The sequence below is a fragment of the Eurytemora carolleeae genome, unplaced genomic scaffold, assembly GCF_000591075.1.
Source record: "Eurytemora carolleeae unplaced genomic scaffold, Eaff_2.0 scaffold448, whole genome shotgun sequence".
NCBI lineage: Eukaryota > Metazoa > Arthropoda > Copepoda > Calanoida > Temoridae > Eurytemora > Eurytemora carolleeae.
Window position 1 is genome coordinate 158,929 of NW_019396364.1, and position 25,102 is coordinate 184,030.

General features: G+C 32.7%; 2 protein-coding genes and 1 long non-coding RNA gene across 4 annotated transcripts in view; 1 reads left to right on the forward strand and 2 right to left on the reverse strand.

The window, feature by feature from the left end:
• Window positions 1–366: 366 nt before the first annotated feature.
• Window positions 367–5,791, forward strand: LOC111701768 (uncharacterized). The gene is made up of 3 exons (XR_002765271.1): window positions 367–1,593; window positions 2,808–3,832; window positions 4,891–5,791. It is a non-coding gene; the product is annotated as an uncharacterized LOC111701768 (long non-coding RNA).
• A 3,033-nt stretch (window positions 5,792–8,824) lies between these two features.
• Window positions 8,825–25,102, reverse strand: part of LOC111701758 (TFIIH basal transcription factor complex helicase XPD subunit) — a 22,664-nt gene continuing 6,386 nt past the window's right edge. The window contains exons 2-27 of the mRNA XM_023473169.1: window positions 23,241–23,307; window positions 22,494–22,563; window positions 21,662–21,752; window positions 21,219–21,278; window positions 20,762–20,837; window positions 20,544–20,611; window positions 19,465–19,553; window positions 19,227–19,296; window positions 19,042–19,102; window positions 18,338–18,504; window positions 17,645–17,738; window positions 17,246–17,307; window positions 16,749–16,869; window positions 15,106–15,250; window positions 14,813–14,920; window positions 14,327–14,441; window positions 14,129–14,159; window positions 13,386–13,485; window positions 12,599–12,672; window positions 12,142–12,192; window positions 11,841–11,882; window positions 11,333–11,438; window positions 10,870–10,927; window positions 10,049–10,220; window positions 9,564–9,658; window positions 8,825–9,215 (exon numbers count right to left, since the gene is read on the reverse strand). Coding sequence (XP_023328937.1) covers window positions 9,122–9,215; window positions 9,564–9,658; window positions 10,049–10,220; window positions 10,870–10,927; window positions 11,333–11,438; window positions 11,841–11,882; window positions 12,142–12,192; window positions 12,599–12,672; window positions 13,386–13,485; window positions 14,129–14,159; window positions 14,327–14,441; window positions 14,813–14,920; window positions 15,106–15,250; window positions 16,749–16,869; window positions 17,246–17,307; window positions 17,645–17,738; window positions 18,338–18,504; window positions 19,042–19,102; window positions 19,227–19,296; window positions 19,465–19,553; window positions 20,544–20,611; window positions 20,762–20,837; window positions 21,219–21,278; window positions 21,662–21,752; window positions 22,494–22,563; window positions 23,241–23,303 — 2,283 coding nt within the window. The 5' untranslated portion in view covers window positions 23,304–23,307 and the 3' untranslated portion in view covers window positions 8,825–9,121. The remainder of the gene's footprint in view (window positions 9,216–9,563; window positions 9,659–10,048; window positions 10,221–10,869; window positions 10,928–11,332; window positions 11,439–11,840; window positions 11,883–12,141; window positions 12,193–12,598; window positions 12,673–13,385; window positions 13,486–14,128; window positions 14,160–14,326; window positions 14,442–14,812; window positions 14,921–15,105; window positions 15,251–16,748; window positions 16,870–17,245; window positions 17,308–17,644; window positions 17,739–18,337; window positions 18,505–19,041; window positions 19,103–19,226; window positions 19,297–19,464; window positions 19,554–20,543; window positions 20,612–20,761; window positions 20,838–21,218; window positions 21,279–21,661; window positions 21,753–22,493; window positions 22,564–23,240; window positions 23,308–25,102) is intronic.
• Window positions 24,123–25,102, reverse strand: part of LOC111701760 (nuclear protein localization protein 4 homolog) — an 8,763-nt gene continuing 7,783 nt past the window's right edge. Inside the window, exons 16-18 of one of the 2 annotated variants that reach the window (XM_023473172.1) lie at window positions 24,929–24,974; window positions 24,538–24,653; window positions 24,123–24,332 (exon numbers count right to left, since the gene is read on the reverse strand). In XM_023473172.1, coding sequence (XP_023328940.1) covers window positions 24,209–24,332; window positions 24,538–24,653; window positions 24,929–24,974 — 286 coding nt within the window. In that variant the 3' untranslated portion in view covers window positions 24,123–24,208. Of the gene's footprint in view, window positions 24,337–24,487; window positions 24,654–24,928; window positions 24,975–25,102 lie in introns of both variants that reach the window. The other variant, XM_023473171.1, reaches the window with a different exon arrangement.

Sequence of the window (25,102 nt, forward strand, 5' to 3'; positions counted from 1 at the left end):
ATGATAGGGTGCTGATAAATGGTAATGGGGGAGGGGGGTGATAAATGGGCTGGGGGTGGGGGTGATAAATGGTCAAGGGGGGGGTGACTAATGGTCCAAGATTAATCTCCTTTAGTTTGATAGATACAGGTTCCAATTAAGCAGAAAGAAAAAGAATTGAATCTATTCAGGTCTAGAATACCGGGATACAGGGATACATCTTCTCTACCTACCCTGCTCACCAACCTAGTCTCATTCTCAGGTCAGACATTTTTTAATAAAATAGAAATTTTCAAACTAAATTTGGAAAGGATTGAATATTGTGAGAAACTAAAGATTTACGAGGTAGGTGTAAACAAAGTCAGTTTATCTCAGGGTTCAGGAAGAGGAAGGTTCTCTTGCTCATGGTTGGGGTACAGGAGAGAAGGTTGAAAGAGAATATGGATGAGCACTGAGAAAAACGCTAAACACAGAATTCTTAAAAAACAAAAAATCAAAATTGTTTGGGGTGGAGTGAACATCATCGGTTCCAACTTCTATCATTTTAGAAACAGAAATTCATGGTTAAACAGGATCAGAATCAATAGGTTCCAGATGAATGGTAGCAGGATCTATTGGTTCCAGATTCAATAGGAGCAGGATATATTGGTTCCAGATTCAATAGGAGCAGGATATAATGGTTCCATATCAATAGGAGCAGGATTTATTGGTTCCAGGTTCAATAAGAGCAGGATAAATTGTTCCCGATCTTTAGGAGAAGGATATATTGGTTCCAGGTTCAATAGGAGCAGGAACTATTGGTTTCAGATTCAATAGAAGCAGGATTCATTGATTCCAGATCAATAAGAGCAGGATACATTGGTTCCAGATCAATAGGAGAAGGATATGTTGGCTCCAGGTTCAATAGGAGCAGGATATATTGGTTCCAGATCAATATGAGAAGGATATATTGGTTCCAGGTTTAATAGGAGCAGGAACTATTGGTTTCAGATTCAATAGAAGCAGGATTCATTGGTTCCAGATCAATAGGAGCAGGATTCGTTGGTTCCAGATCAATAGGAGCAGGATAAATTGGTTCCAGATCAATAGGAGAAGGATATATTGGTTCCAGGTTCAATAGGAGCAGGAACTATTGGTTTCAGATTCAATAGAAGCAGGATTCATTGGTTCCAGATCAATAAGAGCAGGATACATTGGTTCCAGATCAATAAGAGCAGGATATAGTGGTTCCAGATTCAATTGGAGCAGGATTCATTGTTTTCAGGTTCAATAGGAGCAGAATATATTGGTTTCTAGGACAGAATCTTCTGGTTCCAGAATATAAAAGAATAAGAAATAAAAGATATATTTTGGAAAAATGCTGATGTCAAGTTAGTGCCATTAAACTTCTTATTTACCGTTATTTACCATGAAAATCATCTGGAAAACATATCAGATTCAAAGTATGGTGTCTATTCATAGAATATTTTAAATGATCCTAAAATGATCTTAAGTTTTGTTGAGAAAATAAAGATGTTTTCCAGTTATATCTCTATCAGTTATACTGCACTGATCCTCTACTTAGCTTTCCTTCTTCTTTTCCTACTCTCAATCATAACCCTCATCAGCTGCAAGGTATCCTAATTTTAAAGATTTTTTCCTTCATAAAATACAATAAATCTAGGAATTCAGAACGTTCCGCACCCACACTCGCCATTAGTCTTTAAAAAAATTCTAAACTTTGTGTGAATATTCAATATACTATAAAAAATAGCATGGGACTCCGCGTTGTCCAAGTTTCTTATATTTATTCCGGCCGTTTACCCGTACTTGCTCTTAAATTACGATTTTAACTATTTTTCCCTACAAAAGTAGACCCACTCAACTTAGAATCTTAAAAACAACCATAAGAACATTTCCATGGTTCTTCTGAGTTCCTCAATCAAAACTTGAGGCAAATTGATCATGGGTTTCCTGAGTTATGATCGGACATATAAGCAAACAAACAAACAACTACTTTATACAAATTTATACATAGAGATGCATACATCGTTAAAAGAATAAGAAAATATACCATGATTATCTAAAAATATACTTGATAATGTTGTAATGCGTGTTTAATGCATAGATTTATTACATGAGAGAGAGAGAGCCTGTTTTACTCCGACTACTCGTAACTTCTTTGGGCTTCTGCCTCAGGGTTTTTGTGAACGAAATTCTGAAAAATCTTGAAAAGACGACATGTAGTGTTCTATCTGTTATTTTAATTAATCTATGGTTTATTGTAACTTGAGCCGAACGTTGAGATCTCCATCATGTCATCAGTCATAGCAATAGCTAGAGGAAGGGACCTGATGTTAAAGACCTTTGACGTGTCAACTATTATTTATTTTGCGAGATCAAATAGTTAAACTTTTTAAAATCAGTTGGTTCACGTCATAAGGTTATAAAAACATATACAAAGAAACTCTTAATAACGAATACATATCGGAAGAATTTATCAAATGTCGTCTTGACAATTTTTCAATGAGTTTTATACTACAGGGTGTCCCAAAAAACATGGGAATTCAGTGAGGAATTCGATATCGTCTTTTTAAATAATTCTTATATTTAGTACAGTGATACCAACTGAGAAAGCTGTAATCTGTAAGAGTTTCGTCTGCTATGTTCACATTTTGTTTGTTTATGTNATACATATAATCATTTAATTAAAAAACTAAATATCTGCAACATTCCATTATGAATTGATGAATTCTTTTGATGTATTCGTTATTAAGGGTTTTACTGTATAGTGATTAAAAAATTAGTGATTGAGTTCAGTTGTTTTCTTCTAATAACCCATTGTTTAGATCTGTCTGATAGGAGCAGACCCAGCCGACCGGCCAGCTAGTCAGAGATATATCAGGAAATAAATATAAAATGCAATAAATATCTTTTAATTTGATTTGTTTTGTGTTTTTAAGGAGGATTTTTTTAACACATTTTTAAATAGTTCTATAAGCTGCATGCATGGAATTGCATACAAATATTTGAACTTTTACATTTTATTTTCATACTTATTACAACGTGTTTAAAGTTGACCAAAATTAGGACCAAAAACAACTAATGTACGTTAACAACAATTAAAAAAAATCTATTCATTTTTTCACATCTTTACATTTAGGGTTCCTTACAGGCCAAAACTACATTTAGGGTTCCTTACAGGCCAAAACTACATTCAGGGTTCCTTACAGGCCAAAACTACATTCAGGGTTCCTTACAGGCCAAAACTACATTAAGGGTTCCTTACAGACCAAAACTACATTCAGGGTTCCTTACAGGCCAAAACTAAATTTAGGGTTCCTTCCAGGCCAAAACTACAGTTAGTGTTCCTTACAGACAGGCCAAAACTACATTTAGGGTTCTTTACAGGCCAAAACTACATTCAGTGTTCCTTACAGACAGGCCAAAACTACATTTAGGGTTCTTTACAGGCCAAAACTACATTCAGGGTTCCTTACAGGCCAAAAATAATTATTCAGTGTTCCTTACAGACCAAAACTAAATTCAGGGTTCCTTACAGGCCAAAACACCATCAAAATTGAAAGCAGAAACCAAATGTCAAGTTTTAAATCGTCGTATCTTTTTTTGCTTTTAGTCGTCTTTAAAGTCTCATCCATTGTGGGTATGTATGGAACATTTTTTTCTTCTTCTCTTTTTCATGTCCTTTATTTTTCCCCTAATTATAAAGATGGATTTATTTCTAAAACCAGAGGACAGAAAAAGCATACATTTTCCTTCTGCTGACACAGTACACAAGATGGCGCTGTATCCTGTGACCTTTCTAGTGTGCTCCGGGTTCATACTCTTAGTATTATTTTGCTCTATATGTAAGGTGAGTTAACATTTAAATTTTAAATTTTCTAAAAAGAAAACGTCAGATCTGAGACAGCAAGGAAGGAAGGAAGAGGGGAAATAGAAATAAGGAAAAGTGAATAAATAATGAACAAAAAGGGCAGAAAGTTCAAATTATATGATTTAAACTATGCATATAGTGGTCAGAATATTTATTAATACAAAATCGTTTACTGAAATGTTGATGCAAGACAGAAGCAGCATATATTTTAATATATTATCCATTACTGAAATAGTTATACAATACAGAAGCAGCGTATTTTTCAATATATTATCCATTACTGAAATAGTTATACAAGACAGAAGCAGCATATATTTCAATATATTATCCATTACTGAAATAGTTATACAAGACAGAAGCAGCATATATTTTAATATATTATCCATTACTGAAATAGTTATACAAGACAGAAGCTACAGGGTGTCCCAATAAACATGAGAATAGAGAGACGACTTAAATATCGTCTTTGATTTCCGATAATTGATAAATGACATAAAGTGCATCAACAAGAGATTGAAAGTCTAATGAGATTTCCAAAATGTGGTCTACCTTCTTATCTTCAAAATGGATGGAGATATCAAGCATTTGAACAATTTTGTTGATTTTTAATAAACTGGAATCTGGACAAATTCTAATATCTCCGTCAATTTTGAAAATGGTAGACCACAATTTGGAAACCCCGAGACTAGTAGTTTTTGGTGTTAAATGTTTAAATTGTGATACTGCAAAATTTAGTTTACGAAATAATCCCGCATGGAAACAAAGACCATATAGAAGTCGTCATTTAATTCCCATGTTTATTGGGCCACCCTGTAGCATATATTTTAATATAGTATCGGTAACTGAAATAGTTATACAAGACAATAGCTATTATATATTTACATATTATAGTATCGGTTACTAAAATGCTACATTAACATATACCGATGAATTTCCAGTCCAGGTACTGAAATTTTATATCAACACTTCAGTAACCGACATCTGCATTGATATATATGCTGACCACTGTATATAATATGAAAATATTTTTCTTCCAGGTATTTTTCCTGGATAAACAAGAAAAATTAACTCTTCGTCCTGCATCCTCCGTACACAGCAGAGGTTAAAGAGAGAACATGTGTAACCTCCGTACACAGCAGAGGTTAAACAGAGAACATTTGTAACCTCCGTACACAGCAGAGGTTAAACAGAGAACTTTTTGTAACCTCCGTACACAGCAGAGGTTAAATAGAGAACCTTTTGTAACCTCCGTACACAGCAGAGGTTAAATAGAGAACATTTGTAGCCTCCGTACACACCAGAGGTTAACGAGAGAAAATTTGTAACCTCCGTACACAGCAGAGGTTAAAGAGAGAACATTTTTAACCTCCGTACACAGCAGAGGTTAAAGAAAGAACATTTTTAACCTCCGTACACTACAGAGGTTAAAGAAAGAACATTTGTAACCTCCGTACACAGCAGAGGTTAAAGAGAGAACATTTGTAACCTCCGTACACAGCAGAGGTTAAATAGAGAACAGTTGGCATCCTCCGTACACAGCAGAAGTTATACAGATGATATTTTGAACCTCCATACATAACAGAAGTTAGAGAGAGGACATTTGGCATCCTCCGTACACAGTTGAGGTTAAACAGAGGGTATATGGAGAATATTCTTTAACCTACGAGTCGTCTTGCTACTGTCACGTTACGTGGGACACCCTGTAGCAGAAGTTAAAAAGAGGACATCTGGGACCCCGCGTACACACTTCACAGCAAAGGGTTTAAAGTAGAAATAATGAAGTAACCTACAGGGATAACTAGAAAACTGTAGAGTAGGAAGACGACATTAAAACAAAATTGAAGTGCATTTGTTGTTGCCACAGAGAAAAAACTTTACTACAGTGAAACCCTTAATAACGAATACATCTGAAGAATTGATCAAATGTCGTCTTGACAATTTTTCAATAAGTTTTATACTGTATTACGTAAATTTCAGTATTTGCGAAAATAAATAAATAGCGATGAATTAATTGGTTAATGTAAACCNATACGACATTTGATGAATTCTTTCGATGTATTCGTTATTAAGGGTTTCACTGTATTAAGTTATTAAATCACCTATCAAGAGAAATGGGTAATTTTAAACTGCACATTTGCTGTGTCTCATGTTTATTTGACTTTGTAAAGTCATAACTTGAGTCTAAAAGTCGACTTTCTGTTCCAAAGTTTTCTGGTTATCGCTGTACGTTCATAGAATCTTATAACTCTCACATGTTTTTTGTTATTGTATGTTTATCTTGCACTGTATTTCCACCGATCAAAACCAAACTTTCTAACCAGTATTTCTGGTTAGAAAGTTGTTGGTTTGGGATGATTTGTTTCTTTTTAAAGAAGTTCAGTGCATGTTAAAAGTACAAAAAGTACACGCTAAACTGCATTAAGTACGCAGCTTAACCTTCTTTTAAAAGTAAGGAAAAGTTCAGTTCATTTGATAGTATATCGTGAACTGTATGTAAACATAATGTCAAATGACCCTACTACCTTTGAGCTGAATTTTCCTTAAAATTATGCAAATTTCGTTATCAATAATTTTTAGATTTTCAGTACAACGTTCTTAGTGCCTATCAATATTTTTCTATAAGAAGGAAGAAGGTCCGGCCAGAAATATAGGGTTACCTTCTAAGGATGCGACTGTAAAGACGACTTAAAACTCTTAAAATATGGGTATTCCAAGGTTGAATTACGGCTTCTGCCTTGAAAACGGTCTGTTTATGACTTTTTACATGATTTGGAAAAATAGTAACACTTTCCAGCTGCAGGGAATCATGAATATATGGAGACAGGCAGTATAAAGTCCGTAAAATAGTCTCATCTTTTGTGGGTAACTCTGTGCATTCCTTTAATCAAATGTATCAATATCTAATTTATAAAAGAATGCCGCGTAGAAAGTCGTATCTTGACCGAAAAAAAGTCCTTTTGTTGCTTCTAGCCTTTTAGCATGATAAACATGACTACCGAAACCTCTCATTTTGCCACAAAGGTTCTTCGTAAACAGGAGATGTTTTTCACGCACATTTTAAAATTGAAAAAGAAGTTAAAAATTATATTAAAATGAAAATAAGACGTTAAAAATTATATTAAAATGAAAATAAGACATTAAAAATCATATTAAAATGAAAATAAGTCGTTAAAAATTATTTTAAATTGAAAATATGACGTAAAATTATTTTAAAACGAAAATAAGACGTTAAAAATCATGTTTAAATGAAAATAAGGCGTTAAAAATTACATAAAAATGAAAATAAGACGTTAAAAATTATTTTAAAATGAAAATAAGACGTTAAACATTATATTAAATGAAAATAAGGCGTTAAAAATTACATTAAAATGAAAATAAGANAAAATGAAAAAAATATTATTTTTAGGGTGGATGTATATTTATAAATAGGAACAAAAAAATAAACACTAAGGATTATATATTGGATTAATGTATATTATTTATATTTGTGTATCTACATATATATTATATGATAAATAAATTGTGCTAAACAAAGAATCCATCTCTTCTCTCTACTCCTCACTCCTAATCTAATAATAAAGGAATCCATGTTATTATCCAGAATTTTCGTTTATTCCACAGATTACACAGATAGGATTGTACAAGAATATTCCTCTATTCCACAGATTATTCAGATAGGATAATACAAGATTAGTATTTCACAGATAATACAGATAGGATAATACCAGAATATCTATTCCATGGATTATACAGATGATAAAACACAAGAATTTTTATTCCACAGATTATACAGATAGGATAATAAAAGAATAGTGTTCCACAGATTATACAGATAGGATGGTACAAGAATATTTTTTCATTCTACAGATTATATAGATACAGGGTGTCCCAATAAACATAGGATAATACAAGAATAGTATTTCACAGTTCCGATTTTTTTTAGTCTGTAATACCCCTCGGCCACCCATGAGTGTCCACAAAAAATGTCAGCCCAATCGGTCCAGCAATTCGGCCGGCTATTGGCAAAAATGTCATGTTTTATTATATAGATAAATAAAACGCTGCACAAGATTTAATTTACTAAAGAAGAATGGACCTAGAAATTGGCCAGCAAGTTCTACCATATTTTATTGCTTTCTATTAATTTGTGTAATTTTTTTATTAGCTAGGCATATCAAGTGCTTCGCACCATCTTCCTTTAAACAATTTAATCTATTGCTTGTTGATTTTCATTGTACTCAATTCACTCAATAAAACAAAAATTTTCTCGGGATTTTTCGTTAAGTTGATTAAGTTTCCCGTAATTATTTTTCAATTTCCACCCGCCAATAGATCTTGGCCTGATCGGTTCAGTCGTTTTTGGGATAAAAAATCCAGATAAATGTTTGTTATTTTCACTATTTCTACCTATACATGTATATGAATGTATACATATCTATATATAAATTAGGCTTGTCTGTCTGTTTGTTTGTGTCCAATTAACGTCTAAACGGCTGAACCGATCGGGCCCAAATTTTTTGTGGGACATCACGTGACCACAGGGAAGGTTTATGAATAATAAAAATGAAAAAAAATGTGTTTTGAAGGTTTTTAATTATGTAAAAAAATTTAAATTCTTTAAAATCCGCCAATTGTTTTTTAAAAATCCGCAAAATATTTTTCTTCTTTGTTTTAAAATGTAAACAAAAAGATCATGTTCACAATTTAGATAGAAGATAAAAGCATAGTAAATATATATATATATGATTATGCAGGTTCAAAAACTTTCCCTCCCAAATTTTACTTTTTCTTTTCGTCCATATTCCCCCTTTCCCTACTACCATGAATAAATAATTGAGCAAATTACTGTTCCTAATACAAGAATACTTATTTCCAATAACAAGCTTCACTATTAGTTATCTATTAGGTAATATTGCATTAGATAAGTTATAAATAAGCTTTATGTAAATAATTATATTTTTATTGAAAAATAGAAAAATAAAACAATCTAAAAAATGTTATCACATGCGGAATAAACAAATTAAACAAAAATAAAAATATTTTAGATGATCTGACATTGGCATGAATTATCAGTTGGGTGTGAAAGGATGACAGTAGAAATGTTTGTGGATTTTCCGATCCCATTTCGTGAATATAACTTTTTTACGCGAATTAACTGGAATTTTTTACGTGAATTAACTGGAACTTTTTACGTGAATTAACTGGAACTTTTAACGTAAATTAACTGGAACTTTTTCGCGGATTTTCTGGTACTTTTTCGTGATTATTTCAGCCCTGCTGAACCTTATCCATAATCTTCTTCTGCATTTCCTCAGTTTGTAGTTGTTCTATTGTGAGCAAGCTGACCCCAAGCTGATCCTCTCTGATCAATAACAGCAAATATAAGAAAACATTGCTAACTTGGAAATACAATATAGAGACAAGTCACAAATGCATATTATAATGTTTAATATTCAATAAAAATGTGCTCATTTTTAAAAAAATAAGTCCCTGAGGGATTATTAAATATTTAAAATTCCTTTCATGACTTCATGATAGAAGTATCCACTTAAATGTACTGAAAATGTTAGTTTAATTTTTAAATTTGAAGAAATAATAATCATGTAATATGTAAACCAAACTTTAACCCATGACAAATGACAATTTATGTTCTGTTTCTCTTATTTAAAAAATTGGATTCCATAACGCAAGTTTATTATTTGCTGGTTTCCTAGTGAAGGGCTGAGCCATGATCTTCAACCACTTTCTGCAGATCTGTATTGCCTCCTCTGTGGACAGGTTGCACATGGAGTCCTTCAGGTGCTCCTGATATAAAACCAAGTCATCAGAACATTAATTAAATAAATAAAAGATTCCAGAACGTTAACAAATGGTTTGGATAAAATAAAATATTGTTTTCGACTTTTTTCTATCCAATATTTTTGTTTAAGAATCTTGTAAAAATACATAAAATAATAAATAAAATTGTCCTTATTGGCTTAGATCAAGGTNCTTGAAATTACGCGACAGTTTACGCGGCAGATGCACCTTGCCTTTGGGAAAAAAGTCCCCCTTGAAAAATACCTTTAGCATCTGATCAAGTATTATTAGCATTATTTTCATTACTTTAACATCTTTTTTTCTTTCAATAACGCTCCTTATTCTCTGTGGCACCTGTGCGTTCAAATAAATTTCAAATTTAACATGACTTGGTTCCTGAATCCATTTTGGAAGTTTCCCTCTCTTATCCTGTCGACTAAATCTCTTGTCCGCCAGTATCATAATTCCATAATCAGTTTTCCCGCGCAAAACTCGGCCCAGGCACTGCGCAGCATGCCGCATAGCATCAAATGTCAAGAAATCGTTTTCGCGGATTTGGAATTGATCCCTGAATAACATAAGATAAAATAACAACAAATGGAGAAACAACTTAAAGATTTGATCTTTGATTGATTTTTGATGACAAAGGGTAAGATTCTTAAAACAATTACCATGAAACAATTCTTATGATGGCATTTCCTAAATGTGGTCTGCCTTCTTTGTGCTTTTAAAATTATAAGAGGTATAAAAGAGGTAGACCACATTATGAAAAGCTGATCAAATGGTTTTCTTGGTTAAACTCGTTGCAATTGGATTTTGGATTAAAACAAACATTTTCTCAGAAGACATAAATTTTTAAAATATCTACCAGATTTCTTCTCTTTCCAATCTTATTAAGAATACCAAAAATAATGTAACTTTAAGGTAAGTAATTTTAAGTTACTATCAATCTGTGGAGTGGCATGTCTGATTCACAAAGGTACCCTTGAAGCCTTTATCTGGTCAAGGATGAAAAGGATGTCCTTGTTTTTCTTCTGAAAATTGATTACTTATCTGTTAACTTGATTTAAGGATTTCTTCAGATGAGATAATAAAGGAAATTTTTAAAATATATAAAAATAAACACTTAAGACAGAAAAACGACAATATTTGTTTAATAGTTACTCAGATAAAGGGNTCCCTAGGCTCTAGTCCCTTTGAGTGGTTTTCATTGTAACCTGAGATATTCTAGTCTAGCCTTGAGTATCCTTGACTGTGTGTAGACATAAGGGATTCCTATAATTGATTGATTTATTGGGTTGTAACAGTAGAACAGGGACAAACAACATTGCAGTATCTTTAAACGTTATATTTCCGATACGTCTGGTCCAGGGGATATCTTTATTTTTACATTCTTGTAGTTAAACCCAATGGAGAGATTTTTGGAAACAGATTGCGGTATCTTAATTGTTTTAAATATTTCAACCTTGTTAATACATTTCAATACAAAAAAAGAGACTCACAATGCCATAACTAATAACTATATCCATGAATATTAAATCGATGAATTGTACATTGGAGTTGAGCAAACTACATTCTTTCAGTCAACTCTTCATGTTTGAGTTTGAGTAATCTTTATTGACAACTAAATATTTTTGGATTTAATGTTTTTGAAGTATTAAATATCAACAAAGAACTCACCAAACATAAGCACAGCTCTACCCAAATGATGATCAAAATCCACCCCTTCGCTTACTTTTCCACGTGCAACAGACAGGAGGACAGCACCTCGACCATTCTCACAAGCCTGGATAGTTCACTTACATACATTGTGCTCCGTACATGCACTGTACAGTGTACAGTGTACAATGTAAATTGAACAGTGCTTTACTGTGTTAAAATTAATATTATACCGCAGTTAAAATCAAATAAATTTAATTCAGATCAACCCCGTTTCAAAACAGTTCAAATCAAATCATAACAAATCAGTCCAAATCAATCCAGATCAATAAATCAGTCAAAATCAATCCAAATCAATCGAATTAAAATCAAATCATATCAAATCGAATCAAGTGCAAAAACCAGTTCGTTTCTATTCAATCTCTTCTAACGACTGAAATAATGAAATTTACATTAAGATTCGATTTCATACGATCTTCAGCAAAATCAAAACGGCCAAATCATGAAATCTTACAGTTGCAAAGGATACCTTTATGTAGTTAATGAGAGCTAAACTCGTTTCCGCGGCATCCTGCGCAAACCAAACCAAATCTTTAATTAAAATCCTCCCCGGCTAGGATCACTAGATACTAGTAAGGTAGAACCAAGACAAAGATTTCAAATTTAATTTAAATTTAAATTGTATAAAACAAGTACTTTTCATTATATTTTTATTAATTGTCATTACTTTAAGCACAAAGAAGAATTTTATGCATACTTAAATTATTGTCTCGAATAACAAACCAAAAATGTGTGAGCTAGAGATTGCTTAAAAATTCTCAATTTGATTCCTGTGTTTCAATAAAGAGAAGTTTATGCTTCTGAATCTGTTCTATAACTTCCTAAAAATTAACAAACATTTTACATCATCCTACACTAACCAAAGCTATTGAGGTTCCAAATAAAAGAACTGACTATTTTCCAACGCACTCGAGTTTTCTGATATCTATATCTTAGCAATCTGATGGTGTAAACCATTGATTTTTCAAACGACATCGGGTTGCAAAGATATTGGGATTGACAAAAATTCCTTTCTTAAATCAAAAATCTCTTTTTTTTCAACATAAAATTGAAATGGAGATCTAATTATGAAATACTTATCTAATGAAAATTATATTGATGTAAATTTAAAAAATCTTTTATAAAGAGAAAATTAAACCATCTATTCAGTATTTATGAACGTAAAATAAAACATTTCAAATTTTGATGTTAACAAATGCATATTATTAATGTGTTAATGTAACTGACCTGTTCATACCAAGCTGCCACAACATTTTCCATATATAGGTAGGAGGTGAAGAAACATACAACACCATCAGGTACTAAGATAACACATAACATCAGGTACTAAGATAACACATAACATCAGGTACTAAGATTACACATAACATCAGGTAAAAAGATAACACATAATATCAGGTACTAAGATAACACGTAACACCAGGTACTAAGATAACACATAACATCAGGTTCTAAGATAACACATAATATCAGGTACTAAGATAACACATAACATCATGTACTAAGATAATACATAACATCAGGTACTAAGATAACACATAACATCAGGTACTAAGATAACACATAACATCAGGTACTAAGATAACACATAACATCAGGTACTAAGCTAACAAGGGCAAGTTATAAAATGAAATGTAAAAGAAAGTAGAGTACGAGGTTTTTTGTTCATATTTTCCCACAGCCCAGTTTCAAATCATTAACTCCTATCAAGTTTCAGATAGGAGTTCAAAGTCGTAACTGATCGTTGGTTTCACACCCTTGACCTATTTCATTGTTTAATTAGGTTCCAGCAGAAGCACACGACACATTTTCAACCATGTGCCATATCAAAAGAATGCACTTATCAATTACGATTAGCAGATCAAAATTTTAAAGTTAATAATGGGTGCCTCCCCTAAATGACCTTCGAAAAAAACAAAATGTTTGTTAGAAGGCTTAACTATAAACTCAACAGAAAAACTGAACATGAAAAGAGCTGTGAAAAATCAGATATGAAAATATCAAAGTAACCTACCTACAGATACAACCTCTGCTAGTAGAGCTCCGTAATTTCTTATAACAGCTGTATCATCTCTAGCCTCGAATTTGGAGGTTAAAGTCACCTGGTCGTTTCCCTGGAATATATTATTATTATCTGGATAATATGTAGATTATTAAAAACAATCTAACCCCCCTAATCTCTCACTAGAATTAAGTAATTATCAATATTAAATGCAGCTAAACACATTCTAACATCAAATGTTTGAAAATCATTTGGACCCCCATATCGACCATTATCTAATCCCTAGGCTCTGTTCTGTTTGTGTTACTAAGGAATTTAGTCTTTTTTGCCACAACATCTGATTCTCTAATCACTTTTTCTTCGCAAACCGATGTCGTGACCTTACGCATTTCAAAACTATGCATTCTGTTATATAAACTTATATAAGTTTGAAATATCAAAGGTTTACACCATCAGTGGCAAGGGGATAGTGGCAGTGCCCCCTCCTAGAAATAAAAGTTTCCATACTATATAATGTATTTACCATGCATTTAACAAATATGCAACCCCAACCATAACTAAATACTTTATACGACTCTTTGTATCGTGTTTGTATGTTACATGTTTACGAAAAAGGTTGAGTAAGAAGCGTTTTAAAAACTGATCTCTGGTTCAGAATCAGGCAAAGAATAGATATATTATTTAACCTCCCTCTGTTGGGGGAATCATAGGTCGGTAATGTTGGTCAAAGGGCGGTAAAATATATAAGCACTGACCTTTGAAACTATCATAGGTAGAATACACTGCCTGAATAACAGAGAACATTTATTAAATATCTCAAATATAGTTTAAACTGAATAAAATAAGTTTCGTTAAAAGATTTAAAATACATTTACACAAGGTCTCAACCTATTAAGGTTTCCAATAACTAAAAATAGGAGAACGTTGTTTTTCTGAAATTATTAATGTTCTGCCTGGCGAGGGTCATGGTGAAGCTGGCCATGATAACAGGGTGGAAGTCCAGCATCTTAGGATACATATCCAGGGGGGAGAGGGTTCCACTAGTGATTACAACGCTCTGGAACCGTTCTAAATTATAAAACTTTGAAGGGAACGACGACGTTGTAATTTCAAGTGAGCTCCCATTAAAAACAGGGGCATGTCCGATTTTAAACGGTACCCTTCAAACCCTTTTCTGATATACTTAATTTTCTACCTTGGAAAGTGTCTTAATCAGACAATTTTCTCCATTGTTTCTAAAGCAGAAATGCGCAAGGGCCTCCATAAAAAAAAAAAACAGTCCTGCCTGGTCGTGTCTAGTCGTTTCTAGTCGTGTCTTGTCGTGTCTAGTTGAGCCTAGTCGTGCCTAGGTCTAGTCGTGTCTAGAGTCCAGTCCCGTCCCGTCCCGTCCCGTCCAGTCCAGTCCAGTCCAGTCCAGTCTAATATAATACTTTATTTACCTAGTATAGGTCGGATTGCAATACTTGCATCCAAACATGAGAGATGCATCACAGGGTTCTGGGCTCCAACTACGCGATCCTCACTTGGCTCAATGATTATAGTGAATCCTATTTTTCAGAGTTAAATGTTCATTTAAAAAAGACGAGATCAAATGAAGTTTTATTAACGAGTAAGTGACTGAATGGAGTACATGAAACTCGGCTCCACGATTATTGAAAATCTCATTTTTCAGAGTTATTAAAAATGTAAAAAATGTAGCTGCAAGAATGTTTTATTGAATTGTTTTACTCTCCTTTGGTATATGTAGCGACTAGAGTTGCAAAATGCGCGATTGCGACAATTGGAGAGAAATCCGCGGTATGAGATATCTCCAGTGTACGCAGTAGAGACGCAAGGCGCTCCGCGGCAAACCTCAACGGTTTCCGGTCAATGCACACCTAAATAAAGGTCCAAATCAAAAAACTGATAAACATGAAGACGACATTATAGTAAAATTGTGTGAATTTGATGAAAGTGCAAAAAGTATTACAAGGCAGCTTAAAAGTAACTTCTTAAATGAAATGGATCTTTTAAAACTGCGCAATAGGTGAGTCTCACGTCTCATGTCTTCCTTTTCCACAGCTTTTAGGGTCACATTGTCCCGCAGTAAGATTTATTATTATATCATATCTGTTCGGTTCCATAGTAGTAAACCTATCGTGTAAGAATTACCATTATTACACGGTTCAGGAGGAACAATTTTAACATTGTTCGCTTCCTTACGTTTAAAAATGCTTATTCTTACACTGTAGGTGTAGAACTTTCATTCTTTAACGCTAAGACCGTGTAAGAATGGAAATTATTACACGGTCAGAGCGTGAAAGAATGTATATTCTTACACGCTCTGAGCATTAAAGAATGGAAATTCTAACACTAGTTGAAGAATATTCATTCTTACACGCTCTTTATATTGATCTTTTCCGTATAGATCAATATTGATGTTAACTTAATTATTTTGTACTGACAACATGCACNAACATGCTGTTCCTAAATGTAGTATCAACTTGAAAAAACTCAGGGCACATTAAACATGCTGTTCCTAAATGTAGTATCAACTTGAAAAAACTCAGGGCACATTAAACATGCTGTTCCTAAATGTAGTATCAACTTGAAAAAACTCAGGGCACATTAAACATGCTGTTCCTAAATGTAGTATCAACTTGAAAAAACTCAGGGCACATTAAACATGCTGTTCCTAAATGTAGTATCAACTTGAAAAAACTCAGGGCACATTAAACATGCTGTTCCTAAATGTAGTATCAACTTGAAAAAACTCAGGGCACATTAAACATGCTGTTCCTAAATGTAGTATCAACTTGAAAAAACTCAGGGCACATTAAACATGCTGTTCCTAAATGTAGTATCAACTTGAAAAAACTCAGGGCACATTAAACATGCTGTTCCTAAATGTAGTATCAACTTGAAAAAACGAGCAAAATCATTAGAAATTGGTAAACAAACAAACTAAACTAAGGAAACAATCACAACACATGCATTTCTTTTAATTTAAGAACCAATTTTTACTTTTAAAATGTTTTTTTTTAACATTTTAACATTAGAAAAATAAAAAACAGTGGTAGACAGAACAAGAGCATAACACTTATTTGCAACCTTTCATAATGTGAACTGTTCCAACTTGGAATAGTCGGATTTCACCAGAATCATTTTTTAATATAATTTCTTGGGTATGTATCCATGGAACGTCACAAATATGATATAATAATAATCTATTAGTTGTCAATTTTTATAGATTTGACCAATGAAAAAGAAGCATATTATTCATATTTTTCATAAATAATGAGTTTTACTCAATCTCTACTCAGAGAAAGCAATTCTTAGAAAAATCTGATCAAACTCAAACTAAAACTCACAAAGCATTCTTGATAAAAAACTAACCTTAGTATTTATATCTGCCAGAAATCCTGCAGGACTCTCTTGAACCACATGCTGAACCCGTAACCGAACTTTCATGTACTCTATCAGACGTCGGAGAAATTTCACGAAGTGTGTTCCTTTTCTAAATTTTTAAATTTTTTTAGTTATTGTACCGTGCAATATCTCTTAAAGCTGCTAAATCATAAAATATTTCTATTTTATTTCATAACATTGATAACAATTTCGTTTCCAAGAAGATTTTAACCAAGGATAAACGGGGAGGGTAGCAAAATTTGAAAAATAAATTCAGAACATTTGGGTTGAATATCATTGACATTTAACCACACTTCAAAAGCACATATAGCCCAACTACTTATTTTCAAAAATTACTTGCCAAAAAAAAAACTTAAAAAGGAGAAATTAAGTTATCTAAATTCTAGGTTTTAAAATCTGTTTTTTTAAAATTTGCATTTCAAACCTCATTTGCCCCCCCCCCCACCGGCCCCCCCTTTTCCTACCTGATTGAGCCTGGAACTGCTTCGTTAAGAATATGTTCTGGAAGAGCAGGGTTAGATAGAATCTAATTCAAACCATTTTTAGTTATTCTTAGTAAATAATAGCTTTTATTAATCAATCACATAAAAATTAATCTAAAAAGAAAACACATTTATTAATTCACAGATCAAACGTTTAATTAACAATTTGATTTAACTAATTAATAAATAAATCAACAAAGCAATAAATTGATATCAAATCAATCAGATACCCAACAAATCAATAAATTAATCAACAATTCAACAAATTAATTCACAAACCAAATCAATAATAAATAATTAATCAAATAATTAATTAATAAATAACCATTCGTTTAATCTGTCAAGTTAAAAAGATATTAATTTTTAAAATGGTTGATGTTCCTGTTCGGTTTCTCGTCTTGCCTGCGCCTCTCTCAACCCCTCCACCAGCGCTCTGTACTCTCCTTCAAGCTTACTGGAGTTATCCAACCTCAACCTAATACAAGAAGGTATAAGTTACCCTTTCTAGCCCCCTTCAATATATCAATATAATGAAGACGATTTTTTTATTTGGTTGTATTTGTTAACAAATTTATTTCGAATTGCAATTTTACAAATACTTAAAGAGAAGCTTTTAAAAATTAACAGCTTCTCTTTGTTTGCATGCCGTTTAAAAGCTTGATATAAATAAAAATTCAAATCGAAATAATAATGATATAATCGGCTACAACCGTAGTTGATAAGTTGTTTATTTCAATATATGTTTTGTATACATATCGATAAAAATTAGTAAGTGTGTTGATATGTTTTGATTTGATTTCCTTCAAATTATAAAACTAATCATATTATTTGATGAGCATTAATTATCAATAAAAACATCATAACTTAAAAATGGATGAATCTTAATCTTAGGAGAGGGAAAGAAGGAGAAGGTGAAGGAGGGGAGGAGAAGGTGGAGGAGGAGAGGATAAGGTGGAGGAGGAGAGGAGAAGGTGGAGGAGGAGAGGAGAAGGTGGAGGAGGAGAGGAGAATGTGGAGGAGGAGAGAAGGTGGAGGGAACGGAGAAGGGAGAAGAGCAATCTGATATAAGTTTACCTTTCCAACTCCGCTTCTAAAGACTCTACAGATGTCTGACATCTATCAATCAGTTTCCTTGAGATTCTTACACTCATGCTGTCAATACAGATGTTATCTATGTTATGCGCCTCATCAAACACAACAACAGAATTTCGCGCCATTTCTTTGCTGACAACTTCTGCAATCTGCGGACACGGACACCAGGATTAATTTATTTTCCAGACAGAGGCGATCTCAGGACGGGGGGGGGGGGTGTATGGTGTCTCAGACCCCCTCCTATATCAGTAAAATCTATGGATTCCTGAGTACGCCCATGTTTCTGTTCGTTTTTATGATCCATTTAATTTTGATTTAAAAAATGGATCCGAATCATAATTTTTTTTAGAATTATAGCTAATTTCTTTTACCAAAAAAAAGAATCTAGTCTTTGTCAATTCTGTTCTCAAATATATGAGATTTCAGGTTGCAAAGATAAGGCCGGATTATAAAACAATACAACAATATAACAATTTTCTTCTTTTTCTTGATAATTTTTTTAAAGAAACTTGATTTAGCGTTCAATTATTATGCAGGATTCTTAAAATTTTAATTATTGTAAGGAGCAACATTTTTTTCTTCGATATTTTGCCAATTGGATCTGGATCCTAGAGAACGTCAAAACTTTCAAAAATTCTTGTTGTTTCTTTGATAAAACCTTAACAAATTGTAATCTCTGGTGGTTCCTTTGGATCTAGAAGATAATGGTAGGAGTACACAACAATGTTTGCTTGTTGAATGGCCCATCTAAACATTAAGAATTAGACAAAAATTATAAGTTTTAAATGATCAATAAAATAAAATTTCTGAAATTTCTAGCTCCAAATTTTTTGAATTTTTTTTATTTTTGAACATGATTGAATAAAAATACCTTGCAAAGTAATACGGGCACCAACCCTTCTCTGTACAGTAACTTCTTAGCTCCTCCAGATTATATACACCTTAAAACAGTATTTAATAATTTCCCTTTATTGAAGGTGGGTCAATAACCATTTATAAAAGTACCCTTTGGGAATTCAAGCATAGAATTATTTTTTAATTCTATGTAAAAAATAATTGTCGGTTGTGGAGGGGAGGACAGGGTTAATGATTTATCGCTCCCTTTTTACCTGTTGGAAGCATAGTATCCCGGCCCCCTGCATCAAACTGTTCGTAGAAGGAACACACGGGTACAGAACTATCATCAGTATGCCGTTCTCTGCATAATACAAACAATGCACATCACAGTACTTAAAGGGACAAGCCAACAATTTTATTCAAAGGGACGATCAAACAATATTGTTTTAAGATACATTCCAACAATATTATCTAAAGAGACGATCCGACAATATTGTTTTAAGGGAAAATCCGGCAATATTATTGAAAGGGACGATCCAACAATATTATTTAAAGGGACAATCCAACAATAGTGTTTAAAGGGACGATCCGACAATATTATTTATAGGTACGATCCGACAATATTGTTTAAAAGGACGAACCGACATGTTCAATAGGACGATCAAACGAAATTATTTAAAGGGACGATCCGACAATATTATTTACAGAGACAATCCGGTAACATTATTTAAAGGGACGATCCGACAATACATTTAAAGGGACGATCCGACAATACATTTAAAGGGACGATCCGACAATAGCGTTTAAACGGACAATCCAAAAATTATGTTTGAAGTGATAATCCGACAATATTGTTTAAAGGGACAATCCGAAAATTTTATTTGGAGTGACAATCTGATAATATTGTTCAAAGGGATGATCCGGCAATATTGTTTATTAGGACGATCCAACAATACTATTTAAAGGGACAATCAAACAATATTGTTTAAAGGGACAATTCGAAAATTATGTTTAAAGTAACAATCCGACGATATTGTGTAAAGGTTAACTTCACCAAAATAGTTTAAAGTAACAGTTTTCCAAAATTCCAGAATTATTTAAAGGAACAGTTCACCAAAATTATTTAAGGGAAAGTTCACCAAAATTGTTTAAAGGGACAATTTACCAAAACTATTTAAAAAGACAGTTCACAAAAACCTTTTTGAACGGACAGTTCATCAAAATTATTTAAAGGGAAAGTTACTAAAATTGTTTTAAAAGACAAAATTAGTTCGAATAAAAATCCGACGATATCTTTTGAAGGGATTCGGCATTATTGTTATCTTTTAACTGATATTAACTATATGTTTACCTGACATGAGGAGCTGTGAGAGCATGGCATTTAGCATCAACCACCTTACCATCCCTCTCTCCTCTCACCTAAATAAATATCTAACATTTTTAAAACGTACAACTTAATGTACCATGTAATATGTATGTATGTATGTATATAATAGCTTTCTCCAAAGTGTAGATAAATTACAAAAAAGTTCAATTGAGGAAAGTTTCAAATAATTATAAAAACTGTACCTCTGGTTGAATACAAAGATTCTTCCTACTACTAAGAGCCAACCCCACAAAGTTGACAGGTTCGGAAACCTCATCTCTGGGTCAAAGTTTGATCAGGATATATTTCAAAATTTTAAGATCTTAAAAACAAAAAAGAGGACTAAGGTCAGAACTTTTGTTTGTCTCCATATCAACAATTAAATTTATTATTTGAAGTGCTTAATCCATAAAAAACAGCGGACTCATATTTCCGCGTTCTCTTATTGGCCGATAACAGATTTTAAATGGATTCTCATTGGTCTGACCTTCAGAAATATCAAAATGGAGTAAACTTTTTCTTGCTAGACTACAAAAGATACGAATTATAATTATCTCAAGAAATTAACAAGCCAAAAGTTCAATTTAAACCTCTGAATGTCTTAATTCTGTAATGATATACTCAGGGATTTTTTATTTTTAATATCTTGCTGTTCTTTTCCTGTAATAGTTTAACAGCTTTCTTAGTTCTTCTAGAACCTTCTCAATCTCAGGGATTGTTCTAAATATTAAAAATCCTTCACATTTTGTTCAAAATAAACATTTTTTAGATTTGACTAAAGATATAAACATCGTATATAGTTCTAATATTAAAAAATGGATAAAATTTTGTTAGATATTTGTTTCAAGAGTGTCAGGAAAAATGTTCAAGTGCAATTAATGAAGTTAACGTTGATTTACTGTCAAAAAAGTCGCATTTTTTTTACAAAAAGCTCGCGCGCGCGCACCTTTGCTTATATTCCTTCTAAACCAAAAAATGCATGTAATATACATAATTCTGAGTTTGCATGCAAAAATTCAGCCTCCTACGACAATTCTAAGTTATGTTTAAACACTGTTTTAATTTTCCGGAGAGTAATACGTTTCATACCCCCCCCCCTTTACCTGGAGCAATATATAAGTTTGGTTAGTTCTGTTGGTTTGTTGTGCATATAGGCAACTATAAGAGCCAACAGTGATACTGTCTTTCCGGTTCCTAGATATATAATATCAGTACAGTACAGTACAGCACACAGCAGTACAGTATACAGTTCAATACAACAACTAAGTTCTGTAGGTATATTGTGCATATGGGCAACTATAAGAGCCAGCAGTGATACTGTCTTACCAGTTCCTAAATATATAATATTATTAAGTGCAGTAGAGTACAATACAGTGCATTTCAGTTAAAAGAGAATTTGAACATAATTGAATTTAACGGATTCCAAAAACTCGCAAAACAAACCCATGCAAAATTAGATAGGTGTTGCTAACTAAATTATTAGTAAAATATTCAAGGTCGAACAAATATAAACAATTTGGTTATTTTTCTAGTTCTTTTGTGCATATAGACTAACTATTAGAAAACGCATTTATACTATCCTACCAATTCCTAGATATATATTAATAGTACAGTACATTACAATGATGAGTTTGGTTAGTTCTCTACGTTTAATGAGCATATGAGCTAACTATTTGAGCTACCAGTTTTTAAACTTATACAATGATAATATTATACAGAAGCACAGTACGGTACACTAGAATATAGTAACATGAATACAAGCTGATACGCGGTAAGATCTGCAATTAACAGAATAAGACGGTTGGAAGCTTAAAATTGATATTTTTAAACAAATTTTTTACCCAGTAATAGTATCTTAAAAATACTCCCCCGCCCCCTGAACAGAAGGGGGGGGGGGTGATTTTTAAAGAAAGTATGCTCCCATGTTTCATGTACCTGAGGGCATCTCCAGTAAAATATGTCCATGAGCGTCCAGTCCTTTCTTTAACTCCAACATGTAGGAGAACTAGGCATGCAGTACTCTCGTACATATTCAAGACAAAGGTTGGGATCCAAATCCGGAAGAATCTGCCATTCTTCTGATTCCCGATTTTTTAAATTTTTTTTTTTATAAATAATAGACTTAACAATAGTCTTAATTTTCCTATTTCACTAAAATGAAATAATTTCAAACCATTTATCTATTTAGATCTAGAATAAATTAGTTAAATTTTAAGGAGAAAAATTCTAGACAAGTAAACATTGAGTTGACAAAAGGGTAATTATCTAATCAATAACTTGTAAGGTTTAAAATATGTTGCACTACTGTTTTTAGTTTTTTTAAACCAATTAATTGTGCTCATATAACTTTAGATTTGTTTTATCTTAAAGTCGCAATTTCAATTTTTTTCTTCAATTAGTCTATTTCTTTTGGATCATTTGTATCTATACTAAAACTTTCTTAATTCAGTTTTAGCTTTCAAATAAAATTCTATATATAATAACTTCTCAGAGGCGTAAACAGGACTTTGGGGGTGGGGGGGGGGGGGGGGGGGGGGGGGCTTAAACCCCATTTGGTACTGAATTTCCGATGGAAACCTGGGGGTAGTGGACTTAGCATACACTCCTGGGTAAAATGCCTCTTCTCTTAACAATAGGTTTTTATTGCGCTAAACCATAGAATAAAATATAATGAGTCTGTTCCTGTTCTGGGTATATATAATCATACGGGAAATGAACCAACAGTCCGTCTACGTTTAGCCGCATTTTTCTGAAATAATGTAGTTTTTGGTCAATTTATTTTTATTTATATTTTCATTATGAAGGGAATTGAAATACCAGGGTTTATAGTAAAAATTAGTTTTAATCGTCAAGTTTTTTGTTTTTGGTTTGGTCAGATAAAATTTTCAAGATTCAAAATTGATTAATGTCAAATTTTCTGTTATTAAATTCCTTCAACTTTTTGGACTGACCCTAGAATTCGTATTTAGTAAATAAACTTTTTCAGACAAATCCTCACAAATATCTTATGAAAATAGTTTCCGTGTCATCTTACGTCTGAAACCAAAACATATCATAAAAAATTAGAAAAGTCAACTTAAAATTTGTTTATTAAAATATCTGAAACAAACTGTGTGACACTTTTTACATATTAAATTTTTGGACGGTTAAAATATGCATTGAAATAATTATCTGTTTGTATAGATTGAAATAAAAAAAACACAAAACAGACATTTTTGATCTACGGCTTTTTTTTCAGCAAAAGCAGAGAATTGATGAATAAAAATATACCAGCAAAAAAGAATTTAAATCTTGAATTATTTGAAGAACATAACCTGATATATTGAACAACATGACATGTTAAAAAAATATGCTGAACAACATGAAAATGTTGTTGAACAACATAAAACGGTTGTTGAACAACATGAAACTGATGTTGAACAACATAAAATGTTGTTGAAAAACATGAAATGTTATTGAACAACATGAATCTGTTGTTAAACAACATGAAACTGTTGCTAAACAACATGAAACTGTTGTTAAAAACATAAAACGCTATTCAATGCTGGTATGTTGCTGTAAAACTAAGAACAGTTGTTTATTAACATCATTTAACCGAATTAAATTGTGTTGATAAATCATATCTCCATGATTAATAGGTAGAGGTTAGACTAGTTCATGGTGGAAGCTTGAATCAAAGCCTGGAGGTTGCTCCAGGGATCCAGGTAGCTCCATTCCCTCGCAGCCTCTCTATCTCCGGTCCTCACAGCCTCAAGCAGAGGTCCCATCAATGGTCTGAACAAATATTAATCTTGATTTACCGATTTAACATTCATCCTTGATCAGATAAAGGTTTAAACATGTGAACAGAACATGCCACTCTACAAATGAAGGGTAACTTGAAATTAAGTCTCCAGTTCCTGTAAGTGAATCTAGTATAGTAACCTTGAGCGGGATAATGTCAAGGTTAGCCATGAAGATGAGAACATGAGTAACTAACCTGAGCGGGATAATGTCAAGGTTAGCCATGAAGATGAGAACATGTAAGTCTGAAACTGCCTCCAGGAATTCAGCAGATCTGAACTGGTTTACATACTTCGCAAAACTGTTAAAATCCTGGAACAAGAAGATAATTAAAAACGTTCTCACGTGCTGTACAATGGACATTGTACATTCAATGTCCCCAATTCAGCAGGGGCTTATTTTAGTTTAAATTATCTTGAAAAATCTCCGTGAAATAAATTTTTTTTGAGGAAAACGCAGCAATCAGGGGAAAACTTGCCAGGTGAATTCCAATCATTCCCCCCCACCCCCGAAAGAAAAGGGTAGTTCTAGAAAACTCATTCCCCTGAAAAAGAATTTATAGAAATTTGAAGTTCAATTATTTTCACCTGTAGACTAGAATCAAGAAGTCTGTTCTCCACTGGGAAAGGATTCCTGGAAAAACAATATAATTAGGTAAATACATTTTAATTGAACTAAGCTTAAAGCGTATCTCATATTTTAACAAGCTTATTGTAGGACGAAGTACGAAGTATGAGTATAAGGTGAGGGTCCGAGGGGGG